At 34.3% G+C, this 17,810-nt stretch overlaps 1 protein-coding gene across 4 annotated transcripts in view; it reads right to left on the bottom strand.

The window, feature by feature from the left end:
- DIAPH3 (diaphanous related formin 3) overlaps window positions 1-17,810 on the bottom strand; it is a 506,201-nt gene that overhangs the window by 151,162 nt on the left and 337,229 nt on the right. For all 4 annotated transcript variants that reach the window (XM_059144199.1, XM_059144200.1, XM_059144201.1 and 1 more), the window contains one exon: window positions 11,282-11,417. In XM_059144199.1, the coding sequence (XP_059000182.1) occupies window positions 11,282-11,417 (136 nt within the window). The remainder of the gene's footprint in view (window positions 1-11,281; window positions 11,418-17,810) is intronic.

Raw genomic sequence — 17,810 nt, 5'->3', positions numbered from 1 at the left:
TAGAGGTAGCAACCTTCATGACCAAGTTCACCAACACTGAATGGATTTCCTTCAACCTTAAGAATTTAATGTCAAAATGACCAAAAATAGGAAGAGAAAAGAGACAGCCTATTAATAAAGAAATAAAAAACCTGGCTTCCCCTACGACCTTTTGACACATTGATATTTTCATCTCAAAAGATATACAAACAATAGTACAGCAATACTGGGGACGATAAGCTGGGATAAAAGGATAAGAGCACAATAGTTGTGCTGGACTGGTGACTGGAACAATTGGCAGTCCAGATGCTTGCTAGCATTTCAAAAGTTCAACTGCACAACTTTTCATTTTAAATTAATAGAATCTAAAAATCACATGATTCTTTTACTGTGCTGAAAGATTTAGTTTTCCCTAACAATTAACATTATTTTTTAACTACAAGATACTCAATTTTTTTTTTTAAGATTTTATTTATTTGAGAGAGTATGAATGAGTACAAGTGGGGTGAGGGGCAGCGGGGGCAGACTCCCTGCTGAGCAGGGAGCCCAATGTGGGGCTCAATCCAGGGACTCCAGGATCATGACCTGAGACAAAGGCAGATGCTTAAATTGACCTAAGCTACTCAGGTGTCCCAAGATCCTTATTTTCTAACACACACTGGTAATTTTGCAAATGCATACTTTTGGTTCCAGGGAGACAAGAGAAAAGTTGATGGAATAGGTTGTTTTTTGTTTTTTTTACATTCTGGCATAAAAGTCAGAGAATAGTCTCTATAGATTATCAATCAATATCAGGAGTTAGTAAACTTTTTCTGTAAAGCACAAGATAGCAAATATTTTAGAATTTGTGGGACCTACGGTTTGTATCCTAGTTGCTCAACTTTGCGCCTGTGGCACCAAGGCTGTCACAGATAATATGTGAAGGAACAAGTGAGGCTATCTTCCAATAAAACTTTATTTATAAAAACAGGAGCCGGCTAATTTGGCTCAAGGTTCTGTAGTTTGATCTATATTTTTCCTTTACACATAAATAACAACAAGCTAAGCTGAACACAAAACAGAAGAGATGTCATTTAACTGGTTATATTTTTACCAACTCTTTGACATTTTTATTATTTACTACGTGCACACCACATGCTAGGACCTATGAGATAAAGAATGATGAAGGCCAAGTTCTTGAAAAATGTACCACTGATTAACAGCATAATACTAAAGCAAATAAAATGAGTTTAGCCAAATATTCCATACATTAACCTATGTAGCAAGACTATAATGGTTTACAAAAAAGAGACTGTCATCAAGGATGAATATTCAGAGAAGACATTTTAGAGAACGCTGGATTTAAAACAAACACTATTTTGTTAGATTCAGTTAAGCATTAGAGGAAAGGTATTTACGGCAAAGAGGACACTAGAAATAAGCACAGAGAAGTAGGAACGAGTGTGCCTGAGGGAAAGAGTGAATAGTATAAGCAGTTCAACAGAGTCAGAGAGCAGTCACTGAGAAGTACATATCCACAAACTCTACAGTGAGATGTTTTAGAATCTGTTCCGCAGATTGTATGAAGGTCAAAAAGGTGTCTACAGTGTGAAAAAAACACCACATCCAGAATAACCTAGGGCAGCATCCTCTAATTAAACTCATTATTATTTCTGCTTCGATGGGGCCTCCTGTCAGTTCAGGCCAGGTCTGGCATCAAATGAGCTTGGACACTGAAGTTACTTAAAAACTTCTGGTTTTCGAGGCAAATTTGCATTTTTGGATTGCAAAGGGGTTGGAGACACAGAGTACATTTAACTGCCTCAAAACCTAAGCAATCCAGTTTCCTTTACCTTTTTGTCTGATTGGTTGTTACTAGCTTTTTGACTGGTGCCAATAAGTAACAGGATTTAAGGGGTGGGGAGCATATATTTCACCTCTTCTGCAACTGTGATAAAATCTTTTTTTCTTTTTTTGAAGCACTGGACTGGACACTATGCAGGCGCCAATCAAGTTCAAAAGTCGCTCTCTCAGGAGGGCTGTGTCTATCAGGGTAACTGTTAGAAACAGACATTTACCTGATGTGTAGAGAGTATACCTTAAGCAGTAGAAGTGGGACAAGTTTCTCAAAAACCCAAGAGATCTGTGGTTATGTCTGAAAGTAAGACAATACTCACAGTCTACCTCTGAAATTAAAAATAATTTCAAATACAAATACTAATTCTACTGAGAACTCGCAATGCGACACGCGGGAGCTCATCACGACAACAGTTCACTAGTTTGGAAAGTATATACCCTCTCAGTAAGGGTTGGGAGGGACAGTTACCTAAGGAGTAGTCACTGTCACACACACAAAAGATGCACTGTGATTGCAGCCTATGTTGTCAAAGTTAAAATGTTCTCCACATGGTACTAAGATTAAAACAATGGATAGGTAGGATTTCTGCCCTTGAATATGAGCAGGGTGAATCTGTCACAAGTTAAGTGACATTGATACAAAGTTTTCTTTGGTAAAATTCTTAGAAGTAACCCATGCGACACCATAAAGACTGAAATTATTTTGCCCTCCAACAAGTTTACAATTGACATTTAATCTTGCATTACAAAACAAATTTAAACAATGACAACAACAAATTGGAGTCATTTTCTAGTTGGCATGTAGCTAATACGAGAGAATACTCAGAAGGGTGATGAAAACCATTTTCAGAATGTTTCTTAAATAAAAAATATATGTTTATAAAAAATAAAAAAAAAAATATAAAAATAAAAGAACTGTAATTTAAAAAAAAAAAAAAAAAAAAAAAAAAAAAAAAATACTGTAAGTAAGTCAATTAGTATGAGGATGTACCATGAGGATGTTTCAAAAAGAGTAACACAACTCAAGAAAGTTACCAAAAAAAAAAAAAAAAAAATCAAAATTTCAAGATATGTTGTGCTAAAGAAGTCTGAGAGCCTCTTCTCCTTATTGTTCTTTTCAGAGGGTTTTTGTAAAGAGACAGAGGATGGTGAATGGGCCTTGCACAGCTATACAGAGAAGACGTGTATTAGTGCAAAGGTTAGACTCTGAAGTAGTTTTCCCCATTGAAACTGTTATTCCAGTGAAAGAGATTCCTGCACACAAATGAAAACTGAGTAACTATTAGCAACACTCTTGGAAAAATTTCCCACTGGAGACTCCTTGATACTATTCATAGAGCATAAGTCTCCTAATACCATTGGCAAATAAATTGTTAAATGGTAGAGCTGGTGGCAGGGGCAAGGGTGTCTAAGGGTATTTGTTCTTGAATAAAGCACACCAAGGTATTTGTGCCCCTTCCATAAATGACTACACAACAGAATTTGCTGGTTCTTTCTCTTCTAACTTGGGTCACGTAATGACAGTAATACAGACGTTTCCACACCACCGCTTCAGAACTGTTGAGCTTTGGCTACTCAGTTGGGCCCTGAGCTATTCAGACCATTGAAAAACCATTTTCTGTGGATAAAGTCGTGGAATATATGCAATGGAATACTATGCAGCCATCAAAACCCCCGAAATCTTGCCATTTGCAACAACATGGATGGAACTAGAGGGTATTATGCTGAGCAAAATAAGTCCATCAGAGAAAGATAATTATCATATGATCTCACTAATACGAGGAATTTGAGAAACAAGACAGAAGATCATAGGGGAAGGGAGGGAAAAATAAAACAAGATGAAATAAAAGAGGGAGACAAAACATAAGAGACTCAATCTCAGGAAACAAACTGAGGGTTGCTGGGGGGAGGGGGGTTGGGGGAAGGGTGGGGTGGGGTGATGGACATTAGGGAGTGTATGTGCTATGGTGAGAGCTGTGACTTGTGTAAGTCTGATGAATCACAGACCTGTACCCCTGAAACAAATACATTATATGTTAATTAAAAAACATAAACAAAACAAAACAAAAACATTTTCTAGAGCAGAAGAATGGTGCTGATGGTGTCTTCAGGGTTCTGGGCACTGGGATAAACCAATGCTTGAACAATCAGAAGAATTAATTTTTTTTTAAAGATTTTATTTATTTATTTGACAGAGAGAGATCACAAGTAGGCAGAGAGGCAGGCAGAGAGGAGGAGGAAGCAGGCTCCCTGCTGAGCAGGGAGCCCGATGCGGGACTCGATCCCAGGGCCCTGAGATCATGACCTGAGCCGAAGACAGCGGCTCAACCCACTGAGCCACCCAGGTGCCCATCAATCAGAAGAAATAAAGTGTAATCTGAACCAGACTAGAAAAGCCTTACTAATTTGACAATCCTCCTCAAACCTTCCAACACAAAGGAAGAGGGTATCTATAGTTTAAAACCATTGACTATGATGCCAAAGACAGTTGTCCCTCACACTCAAGGTTTCCAGAGAAGATAATTCTCAACCTCCATATATAGGTATAGAGTCTAGTGCTAGTTATTAATCACTAAATTTTATTTTGGTCCCTTTTGTTCTGCACTATGGTTAGATCATCAGTGGTAAAGGCATAATAGCACAACAGTTGAAAAATATGCCCTCTGGTCAGAAAACTTGGCTTCAGTGCTTGCTAAATCTGTGACCACATACAAAGACATTAAGCAATGTTGATAAAAATAGTTTCATAAGTTTGCTGTAAGCATTACACACAATAATGGACATACAGAACCTGGTAAATAACATGTGATCAATAAGTGGTGGCAGAAGTGGGTGTTGCTACTATTACTGTCCAATAAAAGATAAAGGTAAGAAAAGAATATATCAGAGTGAGTACAGTCTTATTTGTTCTAGTCTTCTAAATAGAGAAAATGATTAAAACCATTGGCCTATTTCTATGGATCAATTTCCAAAAATGCTAGAAAGCTGAAAGCACCATTGAACAAAACTAGAATATACACCATTATGGAAAATAATCTAAGTTTTATGATATCTGCAGAGGACAGGGTAATTGTCAAAGCCTTTATGAAAGCAAATACACACATTAATTGCCTATCTGTTGAGATTGGCAGAGACATTCCCAAGTAGTATTTATGTAATATGCATTTCCTCTAAAATGGAGGCCTAATTGCTTAGTTATTCTAAATTGCAGAATGGAAAACAAAGGAGCTGTTTTGGCCATGTGGGTAAACAACAGATTTCTAAAAGCTAATTATCTCTTTATTTAATAGACTGAAGTTGTACCAAATGAGACATTTAAGTCTAATAAATAATAAACAAATTGTAACCTAAAGACTGAAATATAGGAGCTGCTCATATAGTTTTTATTGCTCCATTAAATAAGCTCTTATTTACTTCCCCCACTAAACATAATTATACAACACTGGGTCCATTTCAAGGCCATTCTGATGTGCTATTTAAAAATTATGTGAATCAACTTACATACTCAGGAAGTCTTAAAGCATAATATTTGAATTCTATTATCAAATGCCCTCTTTGTTTCCATGATTAAGAAACAGAAATGCAGTCTCGAAAAACTTGCACATAATCACATAAAATTGCTATTACTATTTGTCTTACTAGAAATGATTACACATAAGGATAGCTGTGCACTTCAAACAAATAAATGCTAGTGTCTATACGTACTAGTTTCTCTGTCACATGTTTAATACTTTGGGTATCTTCTCAATTAAAATAACTCAAATGTAAATACCAACCTCTGAACATGTATTCAAAATTCACATACCGATTAAAAAAAAAGACATCACGAAAATGTAGTTAATATCTTTGCTTGTTTAATGTAATAACAAATCATTCAACAGAAATAACCAAAACTGGATGTGTGAATACTTAAGAAACCTCCAGGCTCATCATTTTTAAAGAAAACAAAAATGAGAAAAATGACCTCTTAAAGCTATAATATGACAATACGAGATTTTGTGCTTTCTTAGTTTTGCTGTGCAAAAGGATTTTCAATGCTTCGTTTTTCTTCTTAGGGAAATTTAGCCCACTAGTCTATTTTTATTTTCATTCTATTAACAAAAGTCACATCCTGAAATGATAGCAATAATAAATAGTAGACTCGAAAATCGTTACCTGCTCTTTCGCCAAGGGCAAGTAATGATTTATGGTGGATAAGAAAGAGCAGGGATTTAATTTACTCGACTACCTCAGGTGGTGATACAAGAATTTGTACATCTGTGAAAAAACACAGTTCTTATTTGCATGGTGAAAATACTCAAGTCATGAAAATATATGGAAGGAAGCTCCCTGTGGGTTTATGTGAACATTTTTCTCTCTCTCTATCATTCAGGGCTGCGTGCCCTACATACAAAAATAAGATAAAACAAAAAGTTCCTGGTATAGAGAGGTGACAAAGCACTAATGTAAATTCAACGGTTCGCCCTTCTACATTTTTTTTTTGAAGATTAGGAAAGCTAGGCTGACAACTTCCACAAAGATTGAAGCGGTACGACATTCTGTACTAAAATAGAACATCCACAAGGAAAAATAAGACAGAGGTTTAGCTCACAGTATTAAAAAATAAACCTTATTAGCGTAAGATAGGAACATGACCCTGTTTATTTTTCCTATCAATTTCTAAGGAGTTTTAGAACCAATATTTTAAATTAGTATGTATTCTTAAATAAATTAGTAGTACTTTTAGTTCTTGAAGACCAAATTTTGTCACCACCACCCTCCACACCAGCATCTCTGTCTTGTGGTCCCACCTTGTTTTAGTTCAGATAACTTTACAATCTGAAATTATCTTTTACATATGGTTTTCTGGTTGACCCATTAGAATTACAAACTTCATTCCATCAGGGACTGTATTTATTCTTATCTATCAGTGTAATCACAGCATTTAAATACAAAAACTATTTCTTGTTAAATAAAACAAAAGTGACCTATTAAATTTCTTCTCTATACTAATGAAGTGGAAAACCATAGCACTTATACTTTCCATAGCGATACAATATTTTAACTAAAGATAGTATTTGTCAAGTATAGGAAATGCATGAAATCCAGTGTATCTGTTAAGAGTATCAAAACCTGATATTTTGCATAAGAATATTTTCATAATTAAGCATTAATTAGACATACTACTTTATTGACTTCTATTTCATAAAGCCTCCAAAGGTTATGAAAATCATGATTTGACAAAAAGCATATTCTGTATTTAACATGGAAAGGAAAAGATGATTGCATATGTGTACTATTTTTATATGTAAAAAAGTTATCAACAAATAATAATACATTTAATACTTATATGACTAACTTAGCTATAGTAAGAGACTGACGACATTGTTCTTCTATATTAGCAATCTATATTCAAAGGAAAACTAAAAACTATTTGGGAAGTCATCATTTATTAGGGTTTTAGAAGAGATGTTTCCCTTTGGTGAGGATATTATATATTTAGGTGCTCTGAAATTTGGGATATATCCTTAGATTTTTAAAAATCCATAGGCTATAGAAGAAAAAAGAAATTCAAAGCTGATTTCCAAAAATTCCAAATGTTTTTAAAAGTAGCTTCCTACGTGATAGTTCTCTTTCCTATCAAATGAGTTTCTGAGTAAATCTATTAAAATATTCACACATAATATAGAATATCTAAAGATATATTGTGTTAAAGTATTTATTTAATATCATCTATATAAATTAATGTTACCCAGACGATCTTTTGAAGAACACTCTCCTGCAAAATGTCAAAATATTGGGCATAGGGGCGCCTGGGTGGCTCAGTGGGTTAAGCCGCTGCCTTCGGCTCAGGTCATGATCTCAGGGTCCTGGGATCGAGTCCCGCATCGGGCTCTCTGCTCAGCAGGGAGCCTGCTTCCTCCTCTCTCTCTGCCTGCCTCTCTTCCTACCTGTGATCTCTCTCTGTCAAATAAATAAATAAAATCTTAAAAAAAAAATATTGGGCATATAGGGACCTTAGGATATTAAGGTTTTGGGGGGAACGTCTATCAAGTGAGAACCCTACACTTATTTGAGACCCAGATCATGCTTGGGAAGATATAGTATAAAAGTTTTATAAGATAATTCAATAGGTCAAATAAGACAAGCTCGAGGATTCACAAAAGATGCAGAGAAACCATTATTTAAAAAATTCATACTGAGTTTAACGATGAAGAATAGGAAAGTACAGTCCTCTTGGGAACACAAACTGTCACACCCTCTGTAGAAAACAGTATGAGCATCCACAAAAAGTTAAAAATAGAACTACCTTATGATCTGATCAGTAATTGCACTGTTTGGTAATTATTCAAAAAATACAAAAGCACTAATTCAAAGGGATACATACACCCCTGTGTTTATTGCTGCGTATTTCCATAGCTAAACTATGGAAGTTTCCCAAGGGTCTATCGATTGATGAAGGGATAAATAAGAGGGGGGATATATATATATATATATATATATATATATATATATAATGGAATATTACTCAGCCATAAAATCTTGCCATAGGCAATGACACGGATGGAGCTAGACAGGGTAATGCTAAGTTAAATTCGTCAGAGAAAGAGAATATCTAATGATTTCACTTACATGTGAATTTAAGAAATAACAACAAAAGTGAGCAAAGAGACAGAGAACGAGAGGCAAAACAAGAGACAGACTCCTAACTATAGAAAACAAACTGATGGGCTGCCAGAGAGGAGGAGGGTGAGGGCATGGGTGATGGGGATTAAGGAGTGCACGTTTTGTGATGAGCGGTGGGTGTTGCATAGAACTGTTGAATCACTATATTGTATACCTGAAACTAATAATATTACACTGTATGTTAACTATATTGGAGGAAAAGAGAACTAATGTTCTCAACACAAAATTACCTATGTGAAACCAATACAAATACCAATTATTAACCATAACTGGTGGGTAAGTATTGGAACAGTTTTGGTAAATTTCAGAAATGGACCCTAGTACATGAATGATTAAGAATTACCATTAAGTGGAGTGAATAGTATTATGAATAACTGAAGCTAGAAAAAAAACTGAAATGATACAAAGCTGCTGTAAAGATAACTTTCTAAATTTAAAGATGAAAAAATCACAAAAGCAAAAATTATAAAACATTTTTATATATAAGGATATAAAAATAGATAGTCAAAGTGAGAAAATATATTTAAAAGGTAAATATTGATGCTCAATGAGCTAATGTGTATAAATCAATAAGAAAAAGACTAAGAACACAATTCACAAAGAATGAAATACAAATGGACTAATAAATACTTAAAAAAAATGCCCAACTTCATTAGTACTCACAGAAAGGTAAACTAAGATAAAAAAAAAAAAAAACGTTCTATTTTATTAAATTAACAAAAAGCTTTAAAAATGAGAATATTCAACCAAAGCATGTTCATAAACTAATACGAAAAGTTGGTGAAATTAGAATAATGCCTTTGGAAATCAGTTTGGCAACATGCATCAAAAAGTCTTAAACTATCCTTTTCTAATCCATATCCTAAGAATCACAAATATTTGTCAACCATTTATGCATAAATGTATCACATTGAAAAGATGGCAATAGCTGTGTTCTGTGACCTCATTATGACTAATGAAAATTATATTCAATATGATATATCCAGTGAATGCAATGACACAGGTATTGCAAATTACAAATTAAGAATCACAAAAGTAACAGGAAACATTCAGAAAGTTCAGTGAGATGCTAAACAGCATATTCACTACTATCATACAGCTATTATTGAAAGGTAGAAAATTTTAAAACTGAAAGAAGGATGTGCCAAAATAGTAAAAGGGATTTTTTGGATAGGAGGATTATGGGTAATGGTCTTTTGATCAACTACTTTTTAGGTGTTTCCTGTAACACAACAGTATTATTTTTAAATGGGAAAAAGAGAATGAACGTTATTCTTAAAAATAAAATGCCTTCAAGAGAAGGAAAATGTAAATGAAAATATTATTGAGATGACATTGGATTTAATATTTCGTTAAAAATTTTTGTTTCCTATCAGGTCTTAACTTTCCAGGTTGATAGAACAGAGAATTGCAGAGAGGCTCTATATGACAGACCAGAGGGTCTGGGCAAATCGCACAAAAAATACAGCCCTTGTTCTTGCTGTCAGCTCAACCAGATGACACTTTGGCCAATACTAAATGAATCAGTGTTCAAATATAAGAATGTCTGATAAATTAGGCAGTAGTCAATTATCTTAAAATGATTCCAGAAACATTAAAATCAATGTTAAACCCTTCTGTTCTCCATTTTAGTTAATACTTTAAGATATTTTTGAGAACACTTCATGAATTTCAAGTGTACTCTTTTAAACAAGAAACTGTGCTTAGATGATTTTTTTTTTCCCTCCTGGAAGAAACATGTGTGATACATTAAGGTACTCAGTTTGCTTTATTAAAGATAAAATATGTCTGTAAAAGTAAAAGTAAAAAAGGCAAAAAAGGCATCTCTGTCTACCCCTGGGGAAACTTTAGGTGAATTTGCAGCCCTGAGTTGTAAACTATGGTAATTTAGCAGTGAAGATGATGGATTTTAATTAAAACCTTCTGCAATCCTTAGTGGCTTAGAGGTGGAAGAGGCAGAATTTTGAGGGAATGAAATGTAACTATAATTCGCTTAATTTTTTTGCTTCTAAGTTAGTGGTATCTTCTAGTTTTGAAATATATATATACATACCTTTGTAAAACTGTAATTTTTATATTTTTTTCCAAGAGCTTTTCATTAAATTTCAAAATATATAGAAGTAGAGAAAATAGTATAGTGAACACACCCTTCCCTTCAAGCACACCACACAAGCTCAGCAATTCTTATTTATAGCTAATCTTGTTTCATCTGCACACCTGCCTATTTCCCTAGTCATGCTAGACTATTTTGATTGAAATCTCAGACATAATTTTGTTTGTAAAATTTCAGGATAAGTCTCTAAAAGATACTTTATAACATATTCACGACAACAATGTCATGTCTACAGAAAAAAAAAAAAAGTATTCAAATTTTTCAGACTGCCTTTGTCCATACTCGTTCAGATTAGAATATATGTAGGTTCCATTTATTGCAATTGGTTGGTAAGTCTCTTAAGACTCTTTTAATCAATACATTTCCCTCCATCACTTTTTCCCTCCCTTAGAGTATTTTGTTGAAAAAAACAAGTTACTTGTCCAGTAAAATTTCCCAGTTTTCTGTAAGTTGTTCTATAACAATTCTATAACAGTGTGAAAATACTGGGACTACAAGAATAGACCAGGGGACCAGTGTCATCTACAACCAACGACCAGTTAGAATAAAAGCACTACTTGTGAGTAAACTAAAGGGGGAAATGTTCTACAGTTTAACTGTACATATAGGTGATCCCACCTTCTTTTTTCACAGTAGTTTATTAAATTGCTAATAATCGGTACAAATAGCAAATCTGATAGTACTCACCAGTCTTCATTTCTAATAAGCGCTTTTTCTTTTGTTGGCGTTCAAGTCTTTCTTTCTCTGCCAATTCTTTGGCTATTTGAGCACGTTTTTCCCTTTCCTCTGCCTCTCTTTTTTTGATGTTCTCCTTTCTTGCTTGCTGTTACAAATAAATTTTGGAAAATGATCAATTTTTCAAATCAGCGATTCCACAAAAATTATTAATCTGTAGAACTGTGATTAAATATCTTTTAGATAATGGCTATGTCTAATATTAGTAACACGGTCTTTTAATTAAAAGATTAGCACTAGCACAAGAACCCTTGTTAAATACGGATCTATAAATACAACGTATGTTTGAAGCACCTGCATCTTAGTGGAACCAACTAAGAGAAGGGAGACAGAAACTAAAAATAAAAATCATTTAATTTACAAATCAAAACTGCTTCCTTATATATATTTCCAAAAGAGGGTCTAGCAAATGTATTAGAGCCTTCCATACATCTTCTTCAGGTAAACTACCAAGTACCAGAAAAGTAGTCAAAGAAATGGCAGAAAAGAGTTGAAATTTTGCAATGACTGTTTCATGTTATAGTCCATCACTTAACAATTTCTCTCACATGAAGACAAGTGTCATAGGAGGACTAGAGGAATATTTGGCATTTCAAAGCTAGACCACTAACTTCTTCTCAAAACCAATAACATGGGAACTATAGGATCCTGAATAGATATGTGGTTTAATTTCTTATTTTCTAAGTTTTGTACAGATCAAGAAACCCCTCTCACCTGGCATTAGTATGAATTAACAGGTAGACAAAGACTTTTCTATGTGCCAACAAACAGGATAGCAAATATTATAGTCTCTGATAAAGACTGTGTTCTCAGTACCAAGGGATTCAAACGGACTATCTAACTGTTCATTTATCACTAATAGTATTAAATAGAAAACTATATAACTAAACTTTAACAAGTAGGTGGCTTATGTTATTTTGGGGGAGAACTTTCATTTATCTACTGTCATAATCTTTGTTTGTGTTAACCCTAGAGAAAGTGCATGGTCTTCATTAGAAATCAAATAGCAAAATTTAATAATGTTGACGAAAATGATGAAAAGTACATGGGGAAAAAAAGTCTAGAGTACAGGCCATTCGAATTCATCCATCCATCCCTTCATGCAATAAATACCAAGACACTCAGTAGTAAGTGGTATTCTGAAAAGCACTCGACATGTATGTGTCATCTTTGTATATGACAAATATATGCATGGATGTATCTATAGGTCTAAAGCAAGTTTTTATTCTGTGTGATAGGGTGGACCAAGAAGCAAAGATAGATAATAAATAAAAAGAGTTTGAGAAATATTCTACCATGAAAAATAAAGTTGATGTGATAGAATGCTTGGGAAGTTACATTATAGTGAGGCGGTCAGATAAGGCCTCACTCACTGTTTGATTCATGCTGAATCTTCAATGTTAAACAGCTAACTAGGTGACAACCTGAGGCAAGTACAAATGCAAAGGCTGTTGGTGGGTTTGAGAGAAAGATATAAGGCCAGTGTGATGACAGAAGAGGAGGTGAGGAGATACATCGAAGCCTGATCACTTAGGGTGTGCCAGCCAAGATAGGAAGGTGGCATTTTCTTGGAAAATAACTGGAGATTTTTAAGCAGGAGAGTGCAAGACCAAGCACTCTAAGGTACAAGAAGAACCTTTGTTACAAATGATCTTTCCAAAGATACTTATATTATGAACAGTCTTGGAAGACAGAGATAGGGTCTCACTCTTAAATAAATGGATTTGTTCAGTGACCAGTAGGAAAGCTGGGGCAAAAGTCAAAACATCTTACTACCCTTCAAAAAAGATTGGGTTCCCTAAGTTCAGGATTTCATTCCAGTAATACAAGCCACTGTGCACATAGGTATGAAACCTGGCCGCCTTCACACTGTCCTATGGGAATATGGACTCAGGAATCTATACAACCATTGACTCTGGCTAGTGCTATCGCTGTACTAAATCCTTGGACTCCACAGTCTTGTGTTTTTGGCCAACATCCATGAAACGATGGCAGGCTAACAAGCTAAATTCTCCTACTCCTCACTGTTCATGACATACATGAACACTATCACTACTAAGCTAAGAAATGCCAGCAGTCGTAATAGATGCTTTCCCATGCAATCCCTCCGATCCTCTAAATGGATTCTGCATTCTCTATCTGGCATAGAATGGTTCAAGAGTTGCTCATTATAATGAATGTAGGAAGAGCCAGGACGGGAAGGCTGCCTATAGGGTATGTGCTTTCCACCATGCTGCTTCAGACGTACAGGAGTGTGTGTTCAGCACCAACTCTAAGACAATGGCTGCTATAAAAATCAACACAAAAAAGGTCAGAAAAGTGAGCATTAAAGTAGAAGACAAGTGTGGTTTCAAAGACAAGCATGTATACGTGTGTGCGCAGACACGCACATGGGTAGCCATGTGTGTATAGGTAAGGGAGACAGGGAAGACTGGATTGTGGTAGAGAAAAGGGTAACTATTCAGAAATCAAAACTGTATTTCTTGCTTCAGGGAAATGAGTAAGAGGAAACTACGATAAATTAAAAAAAAATACATTTCATGTAGCTTACCTATTAAACTTATTAAAGTACAAAATTTTCCAGTGTAAATTTTCTACTTTAATGACTGGATGCATTTCAATGAGAACCCTTAATAGACAACCTATTACCAGACATAAATGCCACACCCTTTTAGTATTCCACTGGGCAATAAAAAGTCAAAATTACTTCCTAAGACCTATAAAAATAATGTTTACATTTAAGGAATAAGGTCTGAAGTAGTTCTTAAAGTTATTTTGTTTTATGGAAAATGCACTATTGATTTTCATTTAAAAGCCAATCTCATTTAAAACATATCTTATTCTGACATTATAACTACTAGAGGAATTTTGGCTGGAAAAATACCAACAGACAGCATAGAAATAAGTATTTAGTCTGAAAGTAATATCCCAGTTCAAACAGTAATTGGGAATTTTCTTTTGTTCTAAATGTTGAGAAGCAAAAGTAGCAGAAAACAGAAAAGATGAACAGTTAGAGAATCACATTTTTCTAGACACAATTGCCTCTTGGTTACTTCCATTCTAAATACAAAGCTAGAATGAAAAGTTATGAGCTGTACATGAAGATAGCTATAGGACATTAATTTTTTAATCCTCTCATTTTAATTTTTTATTTTTAGTATAGTTCACACACAAAGTTACATTAGTTTCAAGTGCGCAACTTAAGTGATTTGATGAGTTTATATATATTATGCGATGTTTACCTTATTCTCGACCTGGTATTCTATTTAGTCAACTGGCAAATAAGTTGAACTGTACCAAGTACTTTCAGTTATGCAGTGCCAAAAAAAACTTCTCTGGGTGCTTGCAGAATGTTCCTGAGATAGCCTGGCAAATGCTCCTGCCTGAAAGATCTCTTGGCAATGACCACAGTCGGTTTTAAAACTTCAGCCACATTTTGACTGTTCACTTCGAAGTCATAATAATTTACCTGAGCTCCTAAGGCTCACATGCTTTTTATGGTAATAGGAGACCCTAAAATAGCTCTATAAAAACACATAGTCAATAAATAAGTGTATACAAACAGAGGTAAATGTCAAATACGTGTACATACATGTGTGTATTCCAAAAGAAAATGAATGCACAATTATTTCCCATCATAATTTGTGTTCTGCATAATATAATGAGAACGTTGCCACAAGTTTAAATATACATTATAGCATCACACCTTTTTGTCCCAGAGAAACCAAAATGACCCAAAGCCAGTGACTTTCAATAAGCACATGTAAGTGTGTGCGCATGTGTGTGTTTGTAGAATTTAGAATGGTCTGGCAGAACATAATAAGCTGTGACTATTCTCCTAAACATTATCTTTGAGATTTTTTTTTAAATTTCATCATCTTTTTTACAAATTTCTATGGCTTTCTTTCTCTACTCAACATATTTCTCGAATTCATTCACATTTTTAGATATAAATAGGATCTCATTTTCACTGCTTATAATATTATTTTATTACTTACTCACCTATCGGTGAGATTTGAACTGCTTTGGGTTTTTGGCTATGATGAACAATGCTGAAAGCAGCAATTTTGCACAAGTCTCCCTGTACCTATGTGTAAAAGTTTTTTAATAGTAGATCCTATTAGGTGGTTCTTAAATCTGTTTACAAATTGTTGACAGTTTCTTTAAGTGAAAGAGAACTGAATGTTTTAGAATGTAACACACAAGCAGTAAGGATAAGTATTCTTCGTTGATGCTTTTTGTTTTTGTTCTAAGAAGTGCTGGGTCCCCTTGTAAAATATTATTTGACAGTGTGGATTATGACCAAAATAGTTTGAAAGCCACTCCTCTCTCAGGTAGGAGTGGAGCTGGGTGATGAATAAAAGGAGAATCCTCTTCCATTTTACTACATGGTGTCAAAATGTTTCCTAAATGGTTGTGCCAACAGATACAGCTACCATCAGCGCATAATCATAGCCTACATACTAACCAAATTGTTATCATCAGTCTTCTATTTGGCAAGCTTATAACAGTATCACATGGTGCTTTTAACTGGTATTTCTATGGTCACTAATTAGCTGAAGTTGCTTCTCACATGTTTATGAAACATTTGTATTTCCTACTCTGTGAAATGCCAATTGTATCTTTTACCCACTTTTCTATTAGGTTTTCATTTTCTTAATTTGTAGTTTCTTAAATATTCTGGATAGTAACTTTAGTCAGTTAATTTTGTAAGTAGATTTTGGATTTTAACTGTCATACTTCATTTACTTGTGTAGTCCTTCAGTAAACAAAAGTTCTTAAATGTAGTCAAAAATACCTTTTTTCTCTTACTGCTAGCACCTTTTATAACTTATTTAAGAAATCCTTCCCTACTTCAAAGACAAAGAGATTCTTCTATACTTTCTTCTTAAGAATTTAATAATCCTATTCACACTTTAGTAGCTATTTTATCTGGAGTCACTGTTTTTGAATGGTGTGAGGTAAGGAACCTATTCACTTTTTCCTATGGAAAAAGGTTGAACTGTAACTTTCACAACTAACCCACTCTATGCCCACTGATTGGCAAAGTCATCTCTTCTGGATTTGAAGTGGCCATATATGTGCTATTGTTGGTGACTTTTTCAGTCCATCTGGTCCAATATATCCGTTTGCATCAGTAACTCTGTCCAAAATATTATAGCTTATGCCCGATTTTTCTTCTTTAGAATTGTTTCCCCTTTTCTTGAGCCTTTCCTGTCACCTATTTTGCAGAGAAAACTTACTAAAGTTTTTGAAAAGGCATATTAGGATTTTGAACAGGATTTTCTCTGACTCTGCAGGTTTTATGTAAATAAAATTGGTATCTTTACAATATGAAGTCTATTTATAAACATAATGTGGCTGTCCATTAACTTGGGCCTTTTTAAAGTCTTTTGAAAAAAAATTATACTTTTGCCGTTTAGGTCTTAGACATTTTATGTTATATTTAATCTCTGTATTTTCTATCATTCTTTTAAATGGTGTCTTTAAAAAAATTATGATTTCTAATGTTTTGTAACTAATGCACATTTTATATATTCCATTGATAAAAATTTATTTCCAATAATTTTCTTGTGGCTTCCTTTTCATATTATTAATAGACAACCATATAGAATGGTTACTTGATTATCAAATTTTCTATTTCTTATTTCTTGTTTTATCATACTGTAGGAACTAAATTCCTATTATTAGGCTAAGAAGGCTCTCTCTGTCCCTAGTACTCTACTTAGGCGTAGAGGGTTTGACTGGTTTATTGTTCTTGTTTTAAAATCTGAACAAGGGTTGAATTTTATCAAATGTTTTCCTCAATCTATTTAAAGTCTTAATGCACTAAATTATATTAATGGATAGTCTAATATTAAACCACACTTTCATTTCTGGGATAAACTCAACTTGGACATGAAGCACTTTCTTTTTGAACATTTGGTCATTGTGCATAGATATCTATATTCTATCAGTTTAGAATAATCATTTCATTAAATTTGGTAAAACTCAACTCTAAGACTTTTTGAGCCAAGTATTTAATTTGTTCAAAGATTCTAAAGAAGTCATCTTATAGGCTTATTCCAGCTTTCTTTTTCTTTTAAAGTGGTTTTAATATGTAGTAGTTTTCCTAGGAACCTACCTATTTCATCAACCTAATTCTATTTTACTTGCCTACAAATTACTGGCCTACAAATTATGCTTGCCTCTTTTTTACTATCTTCTGTATCTGTAATTATAATCCTTGTTATATCCTCAATAGCTCCCTTTTCTTGATTAATCTTTTCAGAAATACAAGTAGGGGAGCAGCAAAGGGAGAGGGAACAGACCCCCCCACCCTGAGCAGGGAGCCCCAGGTGGGGCTGGATCCCAGGACCTTGAGATCCTGATCTGAGCCAAAGGCAGATTCTTAACTCACTGAGCCATCCAAGTGCCCCCTAATTGTCTTTTCAAAATAATGACAATTTTGCTTTTCAAAAATTCTCTAAGTCCTTTTTCC

The sequence above is a fragment of the Mustela lutreola genome, chromosome 13 (assembly GCF_030435805.1).
Source record: "Mustela lutreola isolate mMusLut2 chromosome 13, mMusLut2.pri, whole genome shotgun sequence".
Classification (NCBI taxonomy): Eukaryota; Metazoa; Chordata; class Mammalia; order Carnivora; family Mustelidae; genus Mustela; species Mustela lutreola.
The sequence above is the reverse complement of the archived record's forward strand: the minus strand, read 5'-3'. Positions and strand labels throughout refer to the sequence as shown.